General features: G+C 26.9%; 1 protein-coding gene across 1 annotated transcript; it reads right to left on the bottom strand.

Annotated features, from left to right (window-relative positions):
• Positions 1-67: 67 nt before the first annotated feature.
• LOC115236964 lies at positions 68-2197 on the bottom strand (the record flags this gene model as incomplete). The annotated part of the gene is made up of 7 exons (XM_029809705.1): positions 1922-2197; positions 1299-1570; positions 947-1099; positions 620-872; positions 406-474; positions 195-284; positions 68-118 (listed from the first exon to the last, which is right to left on the bottom strand). Coding segments are annotated over exons 1-7 (1164 nt in total), but the record flags the coding sequence as incomplete, so codon positions are not given.
• Positions 2198-21927: the final 19730 nt, after the last annotated feature.

Consider the following 21927-nt stretch of genomic DNA (forward strand, 5'->3'; position numbering starts at 1 on the left):
TAAATTTATTTATATAATGTATTATTACAATGTATTAATCGTCATTTCTTTAAAATGTTTGTTTATTTATGTATCCCTGTATTAATAAAACTACAACGGTCGTAATCGATGAGCTGAACTGAAAGATATTAATTCCGGTTTTTAAATAATTTCATTGTTTGTGGTAGATAATTATATGACATTTTGTAACGTACTCCATAAAGAAATGAGTAGCCAAATTTGAAAAGTCCAATTCCGTAGAATCCGATTGGCGCTCGAGTTATTTGCAATAGAAGCTGTGATATCTATATTAATAAAACTTATTAATAAACTGCTTAATGGACATATTTATAATTTTTTATTTTTTCTTAATTTTAAATTATGGTTTGTTTTAATAACTATGAATAAGATAATATTAAGACTTACATTTTCACGAACTTCAACATCATAAGTAGAGTACGGTATTTTATCTATTAAATATTTTGTTGCATTTGCCTGAAATTGGGATACGCGAAATAAAATTTGAATAATTCTTTTATAATTCAGAAAAGTCATGTAAACTTTAATATTCTTTAATAGTTCGATTATTGAAGGAAAATTCTAATTAAATACATTTTGAGCCTGAGTGCAGTATCAATACCTTGGCGCTGATTGTTTCGCATACATAATTAAAAAAGAAGATTTTCAAAACGTTAATACAAAGCCAGATTATCGTCATAATAATGTATAGTATTTTATTAGATTTGATATGATTGTTAATAAGTATCACGCTGAAGAGTTCACGCAAGTCGAGCGCTAACCAACAAAAATTACACCCCATTTTCAAAGTCATCTGTGTTCCAAATATCGAGTCTATCTCACAAGATATTTTACGTAACTCCAAATGAAGATGTCTGTCATGAATGCAATATTAAATTTTACTACTCAAGATAAATATGATTGATAGAATTTATATAAGCTCTTTTACATTACGATCCATGTCATCCATTCGTTGCTTGAAGTTTGTGAAGATCTATGTTGATGCATGGAATTTCCCCAAGCTCGCTTTATTCCTCGTTTGTTAGCTCTTATTAAATTCAAAAGATGTTGGTTAAGTTGATCAAACTTTAATCCTATATATCTAAAAATGTCAGAGAAAATTAATGAGTGTAAAGTAATAAGTACATGTAAATTTATTGCCATATCTTGTGTCATAATATGTCGACATCTTTAAAAATTTCGAAAAAGCTTATATTTATATGCATTATAATATAATTTTATAAATTTATACATATGATTATGTTAGAATAATTTCCGTATACGTTAAAAAATGTACTAACCCAAGAATACTTGCAACAATTAAATCGTTGATCATGTTAATATAATTGCAATAATTTCGTATAAAAAGAATGTACATAGCTGTTGAAATATCATAGTTGTATTCATTTTTCATCCAATATGCCGGTCCACAGTTCATTAACATGATCATTAGGAACCATACTAAGACGAGACACATTGTCTTTTTGTGTAGTTTGTGATAATCTGTTATTGTTCCGACATTCAGCAATGTATTATCGACAATGTCGAGCTTCTTCAAACAATTTCTAAATTTCTGCCATAAAGACAGTGCGGTGGACAATTAACAATGTAGTTAATAGCTGTAGCTTTTTCGAAGATGAATTGAAGAATGTAAATTAATTTAATGTTTTCTTATACTCTATATGCAATAAATTATTATTAAATATATCAAGAGAAGAAATTTTTATCAATTATTTGTGTCGCATTACATATGGAATTATATGTGGAATATTACTTGTCTTTATGGTAACTTCTTTCGCTAAACAGAAAAAATATTGCTTAAAATTTTTGTAGCTACTTTAGATATCAGGAAAATATTCAAATACACAAACAAAATTGTTTATTATTAGTAAGCAAATAATTAACAATTTTTTATTATACATACCTTATCATGATATATTCCAAACACAACTGATAATAATGTTAACAAAATGTCTAACCAATAGCATATAAGGTAGCATAATTCAGTAGTATAATGTATATTAATAAAGTAAGATATTACTGTAGAATTTAGGAAATAATAAATTGACCAAAATAGTATCATATACGAGAGACTAAACCATACTCTTGGGTGACCTACAGGAAATTCAAAAATTTTTAAACCAGACACATAACTGATTATTAAAAGCGGTGTTAAAACTGTTTGAATGCTTTTAGTCATTGTGTAGACCGTTTTGATTCTAAACTACATTTCATTTGTCGACTGAATAGTTGCGTTAGCTTTATCGAATGGTCATAATAGCGTCTTTTCATAATTTCAATTATTGAACTCATGGTTATTGAAATAATCGATCTGTTGAAGTTTATATACCGCGATATATTTAAACAGTTTGGATAATGAATGACATTTGGTTTTTATATAAAACATATAAAAAAAGATAATTATAAACGTAGTCATTACATGTTCATAACAGAAATATGACTATTGTTCTTCATACACTTTTTTATATTTTGTCTCGAAAGTTTTACAATGTGAAAACACGACACGCTTACATTTAATTATATTAAAGAATTGTGACAGAATATAAATAAACATTTGGTTCAAGTAATAATTGAATTAAATGCATTAGAATATTAGAGTAAGCTAGTGGAAAAATAATTTTGCAGAATATATCGCGAGAAATACATATGTAAATACTTTAGAATGCATCAATATGTAAAATAATTTTCTTTGCGTTATAAATCTTTTGATTAAAATTGATATTATAAGAATCTTTGTAAGTTTTAAAGATTTTATTATTACTTGTTATAGTGAATACAATAAACGTGTATAAAAATATTGTAGATAACTTGCTCAATGTCATCATTTCGGCTTGCGAAACATCGGATTTTCACACAAATTATTAATATGGCTACTATAAACCATTCTAAAATAAGCCATATTGTTCATATATACAATTTGTGATCTGTTATTGTTTCCAATTTTTCCAATGTATCGTTCACAATAGTGAGATTTTTTATACAATTTCTAAATTCCTTAAATATTATAAAAAAAGTTATGTTCTATTTTATATAAAATCAATGTTTCAAACATTCAAGCTGCACTCATATTTTTTTACGTTAAATCTCTTACCTTGTCATAGTACATCCCAACGATAATTGACATTAACGCTATAAACATGTTTACTCCAAGCCAAATATAGTGTAGAATGAGGTAATAAATTGTATAAGGTATTACTTGATATATAAAGACAAAATTATGTAATGACCACAATAACAGCATGTACAGAAGACGGAACCATTGTCTCAGGATACATGCGGGAAACTCGATCACTCTTAAACCGCACACATAACTGATTATTAACAATGGTAATGAAATTTTTCGAATGCTCATAACGTATGCAACTCCGAACTGCACTTTCTTTGCTAACAATTGCGCTAAAACGTAATGATAGTGAATCTTCGTAATTTTACTCATTACATTTATGTGTAAAGAAATAGTCGATATATTGAATTTTACACACTGCAAGTTATAGATATAGAGATGATTGGATATATTATATGTTTCTAAACAAAGTACGTACGTTTAGAATGCAAACACCGATGTTATCTTTGGCACTTTAACTTTTTATTTTTCTACTTATATGATTATACGATATTATTATACGTGATTAAAAGCATCAAATAATGAGATACAAAAATATTGTAATTTATTATTGATTTTAATCAGTATTAACTTACAATATAATAATAAAATAATGCGATTGCAAGAAAGAGAGAGAGAGAGAGGGGTGGGGGGGAGAGTATTTGAGTCATTTGCAATAGAAATTGTAATATCTATATTAATAGACCATTTAATATAAATATTTCTTGGTTTCTGTATTTATTGGAACTTAAAAATGAATATTTATTTTGGTAATGGTCAATAAATTTATTCTAAGACTTACATTTTCACGAATTTCGACATCATAAGTGAAGTATGGCATCCTATTTATTAAGTTTCCTGTTGCATTTGCCTAAAGTTAAAATACTGATTATAAAATTAAAACGTTGCTTTTAATTTAGTCATATAAATAATAATCTCTTAAATATTAAATTATTTTAAAGAAAATTCTATGTAGTTTTTCGAGAACACAGATTTAATACCTTTGCGCTGACTGTCTCGCACATATAATTATAGAAGAAGAGAATAAAAATATCCAAAGAAATTAAAAATACTGTGAAAATATAGTTAAATAAATGTAGTGTTTCATCCTAGTCGAAAAAATCGTAAGTCATTATGAATATGTCCTGCAAGTCGAGCACTAAACAAAGTAAATAGAATCCCATTTTGGAAGTCATCTGTATTCCAAATATCGAATTTATCTCATAAGATATTCTCCGTAACTCTAAATGGAGATGTCTGTATACAAACGCAATATTAAATTTTACTATGTAAGATAATCACGATTGATAAAATTTACATAAACTTTCTTACATTAAAATCCATATCGTATATTTGATACTTGGAACTTTTGGAAACCTATGTTGATGCGAACGTAACACTGGATTTTGCGAAGCCCATTTAATTTCGCATTTGTTATCTCTCGATAAATTGAGAAGATATCCATTGACTTGATCAAATTTTAATCTTATGTATCTGAATATAAAAGAAAATTATGCATTGTTTATATATCATATGCAGCGGCATTTTGAAACATCCTGAATTAGAAAGCTATTTTAATAATAATATAGTCTCATGAATTATATATATGAATTGATATACACTAAGTAAGTCTGTCAGAGTAATTTGCGTACATGTGTAAAAGGATATACTAACCCAAGAATACTTGCAATAATCAGATCGTTGATAAAGTTAATAAAGAAGCAATAATTCCTTATAAAAATAATATACATAGCCATTATATTGCTGACATTAAATGAGACGTTCATTAATAGTGCTATTCCAGTGTTCAAGAATATAACTATTATGAACCATCCTAAGACGAGACACACTGATTTTTTATGAAGCTTATGGTAATTTGTCGTTATTCCGACTTTCAACAGTGTGTCATCAACAAGGTCGACCTTCTTCAAACAATTACTAAATTTCTAACAGAAAAAGACAGTTCAGGAAGTGGACAAAATTAATGCTATATCGAAAATTTGAAGATCTTATATATCTATAATAATAATTTATAATTTAAATTGTATTATGTGGAATATTGTTTTTATGACGGTTTGTTTCATTAAACAGAGATAATGTATATAGAGTATTATAAATTAAAACTCTTATAACTATTTTAAATACTAAAGCTCTATTTCTCTTTATTAAAATATACAATTGAAATCAATTATTATTATATGTAATGAAAATATATATCAAAATTTTCTTACCTTATTATGGTACATCCCAGACACAACTGCCAATAATGTTATAAGAATCGTTTGCCATAAAAAAATAAGAAATTCAATATATGTACCGACTGTAAAAGATATTACTGCAAATTTTAAGAAGAAAAAGTAAATTAACCAAAGTAACAGCATGTACGAAACACTGAACCATGGTTTTAAAGGACCAATTATAGGAAGCTCAATATTCCATAAACTTAAACCAAACACATAACTGATTATTAAGAGCGGCGATAAAACTTCTCGAATGCTCTTCATCGCGGCACCGTCTCGATTGCGAATTGCACTTTTTTACTGTTAAGCTGAAACGTAATGATAGCGGATCTTTGTAATATCAATTGCAACACTTATGCATAATAGAATAATCAATATATTGAATTTCACAGACCGTGAATTATTGAAAAAAGGCTGGTTGAACATATCAAGTGACACGAAATAATGTTTATAACGCAAACATTGATGTTGTCTTTTTTGCAGTTTTATTCCTTATTTTTAAACTTGTACAATAATGCGATGCTAATATGCGTGATTAAAAACACCATCAAATAACAAATATAATAATGTCGATTTTAATTGATATTATTTGATAATATATAATAATAGAATAATGTAAATGCAAAAGAGAAAAAAGAGAGAAAAAGAGAGAGAAAGAGAGAGAGAGAGAGAGAGGGAGAGAGAGAGATTTAATACGACGATAAAAAATAATATTTTTTCCTTTACATTCTGAATATAATTTGTTGATGTTTATTTAAGTTATTTATAAGTTGCTCGTCATTTATATTTTGTCTTTTTTATATATATAAAGATGTCTGCTTATTTATATACGCCTGTACCAATAAAACTAAAACGGTTGTAATAGATGAGCTAAACTGAAAGACATTAATTCCTTTTTTTTGGATAATTATTATGGATTTAATTGTTTAATAGATAATTATGTGAGATATGTATATGTATATATATATATATATATATATATATATATATATATATATATATATATATATATATATATATATATATATATATATATATATATATATATATATATATATATATACATATATGTATGTATGTATGTATGTATGTATGTATGTATATATTATACAAGTAGATATGTACCAACTCAAGTATAGTGGCAATAATCAAGTCGCTAATAAAGTTAACGTGAGAACAATGAATTAATGTAAAAGCCATACTGAAAACTGTTGTAATGTTATAATTATATTCATGTCTCAACCATGCAATCTCGACATAGGTCATTAGTTTTGCCATCACGGACCATCCTAAGGTAAGCCATACTATTTTCGCATGCAACTTCTGATAATCTGTCGTCGTTCCGAGTTGTTCCAGGGTATCATCAACAATAGCGATCTTCTTTAGACATTCTTTAAATTTCTGTCGCAAAAGGATATATAATTAAACTTTAATTTGAGAAAGCTTGACAACTTTATATCTAAAAGTATACTATTTCTTAATTTCAAAAGTAATAATTTTATTATATATAGATATATAGCAAAAAGAAAATTGCGAATAATTTATGCTTATATATATCAAGATGTAGAGAATTTTTGTATCGTTACGATAGTTTTTTTTTTTACTAAGTAAATATTGTACAGCATAGCAAATTACATTATTAAACATCCAAGCTATCCAAATACAATCAAAATTATTTATTATTAATTTATATTATTAATAAATAATTATTTTTTATTAATATATACATAAGTACGAATATTTTCCTACCTTATTATAACGCACTCCGAAGATAACTGATATTAACGAAATAAAAATATTCAGGCAAAAGAAAATTATATAATCGACATTATAGTTGAGTAAGTAAGATGATATACATATTAGAAGAACGAAATAAATCGACCAAAATAGCAATATATATAGCAGACAGAACCGTGCTCTCCAGCGACTTGTCGAAAACTCGACAATCCTTAAACCAGACAAAAAACTACATATCAGAAGCGGTGTTAAAATCCTTCGAATATTATTGGTCATTGCGCACGCTATTTCGATTCCGAACTATATTTCATTAGCCGACTGAATGGTCACGTCTCATCAGATGGAGACGTATGGTAGCGGATATTTATAATTTCAATATACTTAAGATTATTAAAATAATCGATCTGCTAAAGGTTACATACTACAATATATTTAAACAGGTCAGATAATATGAATATGATGGATATGGCGTCTGTTTTTATGGAACATAATACAAATATGAATGCTATTCTTGATACACTTTTTCTTTATTTTTTGTCTCGAAAGTTTTTATAATTCTATAACATATATTTGCAAATATTGTCAAATAACAACAGATAAGGCATTGATTTAATATTAATTAAAAGCGAAATAATAAGAAAATACAAAAAATGTGATCACAAAACTCTGTTTTTGTTATAGTTGTAGAAATAATATTATTTGATTAAATAAGTAAAATTGATTTCACGCGGAAAATAATTTTGGTGAAAAGAAACGGATGTAATAACATAATGGATGTAAAAATAAAATAGAAAATACTAATTTTTTATCTTGCAATATTTTATTTAACGAGATGACCAATATTATTTTTCACAGAGCACAAGTATACAAAATGAATCGAAAAATGTAATATAACTGAAAAACAAATGATTTCTTGTGCAAAAAGACGTCGAAAAAGTAAAATAAGTTTTTTTATACGGTTTTACTTTCGAGAAAATTTATTTTGAGGATTGGAAGATCGATAATATATTCACGTTTTTTTCATCAAATGGCTTACTTTGCATAATCGTCAGAAATATATGCAAGTTACGTTACATCATGTCATGTAATCATATAAGGTTTCACACATGGAATATTATACGAAAAATGGTATTTTTTAAAAGATGTTACATGTTGAATTATGTGCCGATAAAGTTAATCATATTGTTTTTGCATATTATATTTGTTATAATTTTTGAAAAATGTTTACTTGTCTGTGAACGTTTGTAGTAATATAACTAAAACGGTGGCAACTGATGTAGTAAACTATAAACAAAGAAAAAAATAGTAGTTTTTAAAAAATATTTATCATGGATTTAACTATTTGTAATGGATAATTATATCATTATAACGTACTCTTTGAAGGAACTTGAAGCCAAACTGGAAGAGTCCAAGCCCGCAGAATCTGATTGGTAATCGAATCATAAGTAAAAATGTAGAATCTGTATTAATACAATGAATCATTTAAAATATACGTTTTCGGTTCCTCGTTTTTATTTATTTAAATTTAAATAAAAGTTTACGCTTCGATAACAAATAAATACATTAAATGTTACGACTTACATTTTCACGTGTTTCAACATCGCAATTCGAATATGATAATTTACTTATAAAATTTGCTGTTGCATTTGCCTAAAATTTAAATGTGTAAAATAATATTAATGTCATTTTTTAACATAAAACTTATTAAATATATTATTTAATAAGTCAAATTAAATAGTTAAAAATTAGTTTCAAGTAGATTTGTTAGTAGTATTTTTTAAGGTTGATACCTTGACTAACTTTCTCACATTCATAATTAATGAGAAAAAGTCTGGAAATGTTATGGGAAAGCCCTAATAGTATTAGGATGACATAAAATATTTTATTGTATTTATAATAATCGGTGATGAATATCATATTAAAAACTTGATATATCAATATGCTAAATCTTTTATATTTTTATGACAGTGTCTTTTTTTTGTTAACTATATATTATAAAAAAGTTATGTTCTATTTTATATAAAATCAATGTTTCAAACATTCAAGCTACACTCATATTTTTTATATTAAATTTCCTACCTTGTCATAGTACATCCCAATGATAATTGACAATAACGCTATAAACATGTTTACTCCAAGCCAAATATGGTGCAGAATGGGATAATGAATTGTATAAGGTATTACTTGATATATAAAGACAAAATTATATAATGACCACAATAACAGCATGTACAGAAGACCAAACCATTGTCTCAGGATACATGCGGGAAACTCGATCACTCTTAAACCGCACACATAACTGATTATTAACAATGGCAATAAAATTTTTCGAATGCTCATAACGTATGCGACTCCGAACTATACTTTCTTTGCTAACAATTGCGCTGAGACGTAATGATAGTGAATCTTCGTAATTTTACTCATTACATTTATGTGTAATGAAATAGTCGATATATTGAATTTTACACACATTATTTTCAAACAAAGTATGTACGTTCAGAACGCAAACTTTAATACGACAATAAAAAAATGATATTTTTTGATTTATATTTGGAATATTATTAATTATTTATTGACACCTATTTCAGTTATTTATAAATTGTTTGTCATTTATATTGTGTCATTTTTTATATCTGAAAATGTCTGGTTATTTATATGTCCCTGTACCAATAAAACTATAACGGTTGTAAGAGACGAGCTGAACTGCAAAACATTAAATTCTTTTTTTTTTTAATAATTATTATGGATTTCGATATTATCTTTGGCACTTTAATTTTTTATTTTTTTACTTATATGATTATACAATATTATTAAACGTGATTAAAAGCATAAAAAAATGAGATACAATAATATTGTAATTTATTATTGATTTTAATCAGTATTAACTTACAATATAATAATAAAATAATGTGATTGCAAGAGAAAGAGAAAACATTAAATTCTTTTTTTTAAATAATTATTATGGATTTAATTGTACAATAGATAATTATGTGATATTTACACATATAACTATATATAATATTTTTTACATATATTACATTTACGTACCCCTTGAAGAAATTTGTAGCCAAATTGGAAAAGCCCAATTCCATAAAATCTGACTGGCATTTGGGCTATTTGCAATAGAAGTTGTAATATCTATATTAATAGACCATTCAATATAAATATTTTTTGGTTTCTGTGTTTATTGGAACTTAAAAATAAATATTTATTTTGATAATGATCAATAAACTTATTCTAAGATTTACATTTTCACGAATTTCGACATCATAAGTGAAGTACGGCATTCTATTTATTAAGTTTCCTGTTGCATTTGCCTAAAATTAAAATACTGATTATAAAATTAAAACGTTGCTTTTAATTTAGTCATATAAATAATAAACTATTAAATATCAAATAATTGGAAAGAAATTCTAAATAGTTCTTCAAGAACACAGATTTAATACCTTTGCGATGACTGTCTCGCACATATAATTATAGAGGAAGAGATTAAAAATGTCCAATAAAACCCAAAACACTGATTTAATAGAGCACAGTATTTTATCATAGTCGACAAAATCGTCAATGAGATCGAATATGTCCTGCAAGTCGAGCGCTAAACAAAGAAAATAGCATCCCATTTTGAAAGTCATCTGTATTCCAAATATCGAATTTACCTCATAACATATTCTCCGTAACTCCAAATGGAGATGTCTGTATACAAACGCAATATTAAATTTTACTGTGTAAAATAAGATTGATGGAATTTATATAAATTCTCTTACATTAAAATCCATGTCATCCATTCGTTGTTTGGAGCTTTTGGAAACCTATGTTGATGCGAATGTAACACTGCATTTTGCGGAGCCCATTTAATTTCGCATTTGTTATCTTTTGATAAATTAAGAAGATATCCATTGATTTGATCAAATTTTAATCTTATGTTTCTGAATATATAAGAAAATTATGCATTGTTTATATATCATATGCAGCTGCATTTTAAGACATTCTGAATTAGAAAGCTATTTTTATAATAATATAGTCTCATGAATTATATATATGAATTGATATACACTAAGTAAATCTGTCAGAGTAACTTGTCTACATGTGTAAAAGGATATACCAACCCAAGAACACTTGCAATAATCAGATCGTTGAGAAGGTTAATATAGGAGCAAAAACATCTCATGAAAGAAGTATACATAGTTAATAAAATGCCGTAAAAGTTAAATTCATAGGTATCACATAGTGTCTCTATACTGTTCAAGAGTATAACTGTTATGAACCATCCTAAGACGAGCCACACTGATTTTTTATGAAGCTTATGATAATCTGTCGTTATTCCGACTTTCAACAGTGTATCATCGACAATGTCGAGCTTCTTCAAACAATTATTAAATTTCTGAAAACAGAACAGAAAAAGACAGTTTAGAGAGTCGATAAAATTAATGTTATATCAAAAATTTGACGATCTTATATATCTATAATAATAATTTATAATTTATATTGTATTATGTGGAATATTGTTTTTATGACGGTTTGTTTCACTAAACAGAGATAATGTATATAGAGAATTATAAATTAAACCTTTTATAACTATTTTAAATACAAAAGCTCTATTTCTCTCTATTAAAATATACAATTGAAATCAATTATTATTATATATAATAAAAATATATATCAAAATTTTCTTACCTTATTATGGTACATTCCAAACACAACTGACAATAATGTTATGAGAACCTCTGGCCAAAATTCAATAACATCGTCAGTAAAATAAGATATATCAGTTGCATAAGATATTAATGTAAATTTTAAGAAGAAAGAGTAAATTAACCAACATAGCAGCATGTACGAAACACTGAACCACGGTCTCAAAGGATCACTTATAAGAAACTCAATATTCCATAATCTTAAACCAATCATATAACTGATTATTAAGAGCGGCGATAAAACTACCCGAATGCTCTTCATCATGCCGCCGACTCGATTGCGAATTGCACTTTTTTGCTATTAAGCTGAAACATAATGATAGCGGATCTTTGTAATTTCAATTGCAACACTTATGCGTAATAGAATAATAATCTGTCGTTATTCCGACTTTCAACAGTGTATCATCGACAATGTCGAGCTTCTTCAAACAATTATTAAATTTCTGAAAACAGAACAGAAAAAGACAGTTTAGAGAGTCGATAAAATTAATGTTATATCAAAAATTTGACGATCTTATATATCTATAATAATAATTTATAATTTATATTGTATTATGTGGAATATTGTTTTTATGACGGTTTGTTTCACTAAACAGAGATAATGTATATAGAGAATTATAAATTAAACCTTTTATAACTATTTTAAATACAAAAGCTCTATTTCTCTCTATTAAAATATACAATTGAAATCAATTATTATTATATATAATAAAAATATATATCAAAATTTTCTTACCTTATTATGGTACATTCCAAACACAACTGACAATAATGTTATGAGAACCTCTGGCCAAAATTCAATAACATCGTCAGTAAAATAAGATATATCAGTTGCATAAGATATTAATGTAAATTTTAAGAAGAAAGAGTAAATTAACCAACATAGCAGCATGTACGAAACACTGAACCACGGTCTCAAAGGATCACTTATAAGAAACTCAATATTCCATAATCTTAAACCAATCATATAACTGATTATTAAGAGCGGCGATAAAACTACCCGAATGCTCTTCATCATGCCGCCGACTCGATTGCGAATTGCACTTTTTTGCTATTAAGCTGAAACATAATGATAGCGGATCTTTGTAATTTCAATTGCAACACTTATGCGTAATAGAATAATCAATATATTGAATTTCACACACCGTGAATTATTGAAAAGAGGCTGGTTGATCATATCGAATGACACGAAACAAATATGTTTATAACGCAAACATTGATGTTGTCTTTTTTGCACTTTTATTCCTTATTTTTAAACTTGTACAATAATGTGATGCTAATATGCGTGATTAAAAACACCATCAAATAACAAATATAATAATGTCGAGTTTAATTGATATTATTTGATAATATATAATAATAGAATAATGTAAATGCAAAAGAGAAAAAAGAGAGAAAAAGAGAGAGAAAGAGAGAGAGAGAGAGAGAGGGAGAGAGAGAGATTTAATACGACGATAAAAAATAATATTTTTTCCTTTACATTCTGAATATAATTTGTTGATGTTTATTTAAGTTATTTATAAGTTGCTCGTCATTTATATTTTGTCTTTTTTATATATATAAAGATGTCTGCTTATTTATATACGCCTGTACCAATAAAACTAAAACGGTTGTAATAGATGAGCTAAACTGAAAGACATTAATTCCTTTTTTTTGGATAATTATTATGGATTTAATTGTTTAATAGATAATTATGTGAGATATGTATATGTATATATATATATATATAAAGATATACGCCAAAATTTTTTTACCTTATTATAGTACATTCCAAACACAACTGACAATAATGTTATAAGAACGGCTAGCCACATACAAACAGCGTATTCAGTAGAATAACTATTACTTGGATAAGATACTATATATTTTATCATGAAAGAATAAATTAACCAAAAGATCAGCATGTACGAAACACTGAACCACGGTTTTAAACGATCTATAGGAAGCTTAATAATCCATAATCTTAAACCAAATACATAACTGATTATTAACAGCGGCGATAAAACTTCCCGAATACTCTTCATCACGGCGCCGACTCGATTGCGAATTGCACTTTTTTGCTATTAAGCTGAAACATAATGATAGCGGATCTTTGTAATTTCAATTGCAACACTTATGCGTAATAGAATAATCAATATATTGAATTTCACACACCGTGAATTATTGAAAAGAGGCTGGTTGATCATATCGAATGACACGAAACAAATATGTTTATAACGCAAACATTGATGTTGTCTTTTTTGCACTTTTATTCCTTATTTTTAAACTTGTACAATAATGTGATGCTAATATGCGTGATTAAAAACACCATCAAATAACAAATATAATAATGTCGAGTTTAATTGATATTATTTGATAATATATAACCAAATTGGAAAAATCCAATTCCACAAAATTTTACTGGCATTTGAGTCATTTGCAATAGAAGTTGTGATATCTATAATAATAGACTATTCAATATAAAGATTTCTTGGTTTCTGTATTTATTGAAACTTAAAAAAAAATATTTATTTTGGTGATGATCAATATACTTCTTCTAAGACTTACGTTTTCACGAATTTCGACATTATAAGTAAAGTATGGTATCCTATTTATTAAGTTTCCTGTTGCATTTGCCTAAAGTTGAAATACTGATTATAAAACTGAAACTTGCTTTTAATTTAGTCGTATAAATAATAATCTCTTAAATATCAAATAAATGAAAAGAAATTTTAAATAGTTCTTTGAAAATACAGATTTAATACCTTTGCGCTGACTGTTTCGCATATATAATTAATGAGGAAGAGTTTAAAAACCTCTATAAAAATCCAAAATATAATTATAATAAAGAACGATATTCTATTATTTTTGACATAATTTTCAATGAATATCACATTAAATATTTCACGCAAGTCGAGCGCTAACCAAAAAAAATAGCATCCCATTTTTAAAGTCATCTGTATTCCAAATATCGAATTTATCTCATTAGATATTCCCCGTAATTCCAAATGGAGATGTCTGTATATAAACGTAATATTAAATTTTACTGCATAAATTAATCACGATTAATGGAATTTATATAAATTCTCTTACATTAAAATCCACGTGGTCCATTCGTTGCTTAGAGCTTTTGGAAACCGATGTTGATGCGAAGATAATACTGGATTTTGCGTAGCCCATTTAATTTCGCATTTGTTATCTTTTGATAAATTAAGAAGATATCCATTGATTTGATCAAATTTTAATTTTATATATCTGAATATGAAGGATTACTAATGAATAACGATATTATAAGAACAGATACATGCATTGTTTATATATCATATATAGCGGCAATTTGAAAAATCCTGAATTGGAAAGCTATTTTTATAATGATATAGTTACATGAATTATACGCGTATACATTAATTAATCTATACACGTAAGTCTGTTACAGTAATTTGTGTACATATGTAAAGATATATACCAACCCAAGAATACTTGTGCAATTTGAAAAATCTTGAATTGGAAAGATATTTTTATAATGATATAGTTTCATGAATTATACGCGTATACATTAATTAATCTATACACGTAAGTCTGTTACAGTAATTTGTGTACATATGTAAAGATATATACCAACCCAAGAATACTTGTAATAATCAAATCGTTGAAAATGTTAATATAGTAGCAATAATCTTTCGTAAACCAATAATTCATAGCTATTAAAATGCCACAATTAATTTCGGTGTTCATCCATAGTGCCATTCCACTGTTTAAGAGTATGACTATTATGAACCATCCTAAGACGAGCCACACTGATTTTTTATAAAGCTTATGGTAATCTGTCGTTATTCCGATTTTCAACAGTGTGTCATCGACAATGTCGAGCTTTTTCAAACAATTACTAAATTTCTGAAAACAGAACAGAAAAGACAGTTCAAAGAGTCGACAAAATTAATGTTACATCGAAAATATGATGATCTTACATATCTATAATAATGACTTATGATTTATATTGTATTATGTGGAATAATGTTTTTATGAGTTTGTTTCATTGAACAGAGATAATGTATATAAAGAATTTAAAAATTAAAACTTTTATAACTATTTTAAATAAGACGGCTGTTTCCCCCTCTATTAAAATATACAATTGAAATCCATTATTATTAAATGTAATAAAAATATACGCCAAAATTTTCTTACCTTATTATGGTATATTCCAAACACAACTGATAATAATGTTATAGAAATGTCTAACCAAAAACAAATATGTTTTTCAGTAGCAAAATTTATATAAATTGTGTTAGATATTACTATAAGTTTTAAGAAGAAAAAGTAAATTAACCAATATAACAGCATATACGAAACACTGAACGACGGTTTTAAATGACCTATAGGAAGCTTAATAATCCATAATCTTAAACCAAACATATAACTGATTATTAACAGCGGCGATAAAATTTCCCGAATGCTCTTCATCACGGCGCTGTCTCAATTGCGAATTGCATTTTTTTTGCTATTAAGCTGGAACGTAATGATAGCGGATCATTGTAATATCAATTGCAACACTTATGCATAATAAGATAATTGATATATTGCATTGTATGCACCTTGAATTATTGAAAAGACTGGTTGATCATATCGAGTGACACAAAGCAAACATATTTATAACGCTATCATTGATGTTGTTTTCTTGACACTTTTATTCTTTATTTTTGAACTTGTACAATAATGCGATGCTATTATGCGTGATTAAAAACACCATCAAATAACAAATATAATAATGTCGATTTTAATTGACATTATCTGATAATATATAATAATAAAATAACACAAATGCAAAAGAAAAAGAAAAGAAAAGAGGAAATAGAGTAGGAGTGAGTGGGGGGGTGGGGAGAGAGAGAGAGAGAGATTTAATACGACGATAAAAAATAATATTTTTTTCTTTACATTCGGAATGTTATTTGTTGATGCTTATTTAAGTTATTTATAAGTTGTTTGTCATTTATATTCTGTCATTTTTTATATATAAAGATGTCTGCTTGTTTATATACGCCTGTATCAATAAAACTAAAACGGTTGTAATAGACGAGCTGAACTGAAAGACATTAATTTCTTTTTTTTTTGATAATTATTATGGATTTAATTGTTTAATAGATAATTATGTGATATATATATATATATATTTATAGTACATTCCAAACACAACTGACAATAATGTTATAGAAATGTCTAACCAAAAACAAATATGTTTTTCAGTAGCAAAATTTATATAAATTGTGTTAGATATTACTATAAGTTTTAAGAAGAAAAAGTAAATTAACCAAAATAACAGCATATACGAAACACTGAACCACGGTTTTAAATGACCTGTAGGAAGCTTAATAATCCATAATCTTAAACCAAACATATAACTGATTATTAACAACGGCGATAAAACTTCCCGAATGCTCTTCATCATGCCGCCGTCTCGAGTGCAAGTTGCACTTTTTTGCTATTAAGCTGAAACGTAATGATAGCGGATCTTTGTAATTTTAATTGCAACACTTATGCATAATAAAATAATCAATATATTGAATTTCACAGACCGTGAATTATTGAAAAGAGTCTGGTTGAACATATCGAGTGACACGAAGTAATGTTTATAACGCAAACATTGATGTTGTTTTCTTGACACTTTTGTTCTATATTTTTGAACTTGTATAATAATGCGATACTAATATGCGTGATTAAAAACACCATCAAATAAGAAATATAATAATATTGATTTTAATTGATATTATCTGATAATATATAATAATAAAATAATGTAAATGCAAAAAAAAAAAGGAAGGAGGGGAGAGTGAGAGTGAAAGAGGGGAAGAGGGGGAGAGATTTAATACGACAATAAAAAATAATATTTTTTTCTTTACATTTGGAATATTATTTATTACTTGTTGACACCTATTTCAGTTATTTATAAGTTGTTTGTCATTTATATTCTGTCATTTTTTATATCTAAAGATGTCTGCCTATTTATATGTCCCTGTACCAATAAAACTAAAATAGTTGTAATAGATGAGCTGAACTGAAAGACATTAATTTTTTTTTCTTGAATGATTATTATGGATTTAATTGTTCAATAAATAATTATGTGATATATATTACATTTACGTACTCCTTGAAGAAATTTGTAGCCAAATTGGAAAAGTCCAATTCCATAAAATCTGACTGGCATTTGGACTATTTGCAATAGAAGTTGTAATATCTATATTAATAGACCATTCAATATAAATATTTTTTGGTTTTTGTATTTATAGGAACTTAAAAATGAATATTTATTTTGATAATGGTCAATAAACTTTTTCTAAAACTTACATTTTCACGAATTTCAACATTATAAGTAAAGTACGGCATCCTACTTATTAAGTTTCCTGTTGCATTTGCCTAAAGTTGAAATACTGATTATAAAACTGAAACGTTGCTTTTAATTTAGTTATATAATTAATTATCTCTTAAATGTCAAATAAATGAAAAGAAATTCTAAATAGTTCTTTGAAAATACAGATTTAATACCTTTGCGCTGACTGTTTCGCATATATAATTAATGAGAAAGAGTTTAAAAACCTCTATAAAAATCCAAGATATTATTATAATAAAGAACGATATTCTATTATTTTTGACATAATTTTCAATGAATATTGCGTTAAATATTTCCCGCAACTCGAGCGCTAACCAAAGAAAATAGCATCCCATTTTGAAAGTCATCTGTATTCCAAATATCGAATTTATCTCATAAGATATTCTCCGTAATTCCAAATGGAGATGTCTGTATATATACGTAATATTAAATTTTACTGCATAAATTAATCACGATTAATGGAATTTATATAAATTCTCTTACATTAAAATCCACGTGGTCCATTCGTTGCTTAGAGCTTTTGGAAACCGATGTTGATGCGAAGATAATACTGGATTTTGCGTAGCCCATTTAATTTCGCATTTGTTATCTTTTGATAAATTAAGAAGATATCCATTGACTTGATCAAATTTTAATTTTATATATCTGAATATAAAAGATTACTAATGAATAATGATATTATAAGAACAGATACATGCATTTTTTATATATCATATATAGCGGCATTTTGAAAAATCCTGAATTGGAAAGCTATTTTTATAATGATATAGTCTCATAAATTATACGCATATACATGAATTGATTTATACACGTAAGTCTGTTACAGTAATTTGTGTACATATGTAAAGGTATATACCAACCCAAGAATACTTGTAATAATCAAATCGTTGAAAATGTTAATATAGTAGCAATAATCTTTCGTGAACCAAAAATACATAGCTATTAAAATGCCGCAATTAATTTCGGTGTTCATCCATAGTGCCATTCCACTGTTTAAGAGTATGACTATTATGAACCATCCTAAGACGAGCCACACTGATTTTTTATGAAGCTTACGGTAATCTGTCGTTATTCCGATCTTCAACAGCGTGTTATCGACAGTGTCGAGCTTCTTCAAACAATTACTAAATTTCTGAAAACAGAACAGAAAAGTATATGTCCCTGTACCAATAAAACTAAAATAGTTGTAATAGATGAGCTGAACTGAAAGACATTAATTTTTTTTTCTTGAATGATTATTATGGATTTAATTGTTCAATAAATAATTATGTGATATATATTACATTTACGTACCCCTTGAAGAAATTTGTAGCCAAATTGGAAAAACCCAATTCCATAAAACCTGACTGGCATTTGAGTCATTTGCAATAGAAGTTGTGATATCTATATTAATAGACCATTCAATATAAAGATTTCTTGGTTTCTGTATATATTAAAACTTAAAAATGAATATTTATTTTGGTAATGGTCAATAAATTTATTCTAAGACTTACATTTTCACGAATTTCGATATTATAAATAAAGTATGGTATCCTATTTATTAAATTTCCTGTTGCATTTGCCTAAAGTTAAAATATTGATTATAAAATTGAAATGAAATTGCTTTTAATTTAGTCATATAAATAATAATCGGTAAATAATAATTTCTTAAATGTTAAATAATTGATAAAATATTTTAAATAGTTTCTTGAAAACACAGATTTAATACCTTTGCGCTGACTGTCTCGCATATATAATTAATGAGGAAGAGTTTGAAAACGTCCAAAAACATCCACAATATATTTAAAATCAAGTACGGTATTCTATTATATTTGACATGATTGTCAATGAATATTACGTTAAATATTTCACGCAAGTCGAGCGCTAACCAAAGAAAATAGTATCCCATTTTGAAAGTCATCTGTATTCCAAATATCGAATTTACCTCATAACATATTCTCCGTAATTCCAAATGGAGATGTCTGTATATAAACGCAATATTAAATTTTATTAAAATAATTACGATTGATGAAATTTATGTAAACTCTCTTACATTAAAATCCATGTCGACCATTCGTTGCTTGGAGTTGTTGGAAACCTATGTTGTTGCGAACATAACACTGAATTTTGCGAAACCCATTTAATTTCGCATTTGTTGTCTTTTGATAAATTAAGAAGATATTCATTGATTTGATCAAATTTTAATTTTATATATCTGAATATTAAAGATTACTAATGAATAACGATATTATAAGAACAGATACATGCATTATTTATATATCATATACAGCGGTATTTGAAAAATCCTGAATTAGAAAGGTATTTTTATAATAATATAATCTTATGAATTATATATATGAATTGATATACACTAAGTAAGTCTGTTAGAGTAATTTGTGTACATGTGTAAAAGGATATACCAACCCAAGAATACTTGTAATAATCAAATCGTTGATCATGTTAATATAGTAGCAATAATTGTGCATAAATAAAATATACATAGCTGTTAAAATATCAGAGTTGTACTCATATTTCATCCAATGTGCCATTCCACTGTTCAAGAATATGACTATTATGAACCATCCTAAGACGAGCCACACTGATTTTTTATGAAGCTTATGGTAATCTGTCGTTATTCCGACTTTCAACAATGTGTCATTGACAATGTCGAGCTTCTTCAAACAATTAATAAATTTCTAACAGAAAAAGACAATTCAGAGAGTCGACAAAATTAATGTTATATCGAAAATTTGACAATCTCATATATCTGTAATAATAACTTATAATTTATATTGTATTATGCGGAATATTGTTTTTATGACAGTTTGTTTCATTCAAATAAAGATAATGTTTATAGAGAATTATAAATTAAAACTTTTATAACTATTTTAAATACAAAAGCTCTTTTGCTCTCTATTAAAATATACGATTGAAATCAATTATTATTATATGTAATAAAGATATACGCCAAAATTTTTTTACCTTATTATAGTACATTCCAAACACAACTGACAATAATGTTATAAGAACGGCTAGCCACATACAAACAGCGTATTCAGTAGAATAACTATTACTTGGATAAGATACTATATATTTTATCATGAAAGAATAAATTAACCAAAAGATCAGCATGTACGAAACACTGAACCACGGTTTTAAACGATCTATAGGAAGCTTAATAATCCATAATCTTAAACCAAATACATAACTGATTATTAACAGCGGCGATAAAACTTCCCGAATACTCTTCATCACGGCGCCGACTCGATTGCGAATTGCACTTTTTTGCTATTAAGTTGAAACATAATGATAGCGGATCTTTGTAATTTCAATTGCAACACTTATGCATAATAAAATAATCAATATATTGAATTTCACACACCGTGAATTATTGAAAAGAGGCTAGTTGAACATATCGAATGACACGATGCAAACATGTTTATAACGCAAACATTGATGTTGTCTTTTTTGCACTTTTATTCCTTATTTTTGCACTTGTACAATAATGCGATGCTATTATGCGTGATTGAAAGCACCATCAAATAACAAATATAATAATATCGATTTTAATGGATATTAACTGATAATATATAATAATGGACTAACGTAAATGCAAAAGAGAAAGAAAAAAAGAGTGGTTGGGGAGAGACGGTGAGCGGGAGAGGGGGAGAGAGAAAGCATGAGAGTGGGAAGTGCGAGAGGGGTGAGGGGAGAGTTGGGGCGAGAGAGTGGTGTGTGGTGAGAGGAGAAAGGGAAATGAGAAGCGGTGAGAGGAAGACGATGAAGAGGGGCGAGAGA

The sequence above is a fragment of the Formica exsecta genome, unplaced genomic scaffold (assembly GCF_003651465.1).
Source record: "Formica exsecta isolate Colony F162 unplaced genomic scaffold, ASM365146v1 scaffold265, whole genome shotgun sequence".
In the NCBI taxonomy this organism is placed as follows: Eukaryota; Metazoa; Arthropoda; class Insecta; order Hymenoptera; family Formicidae; genus Formica; species Formica exsecta.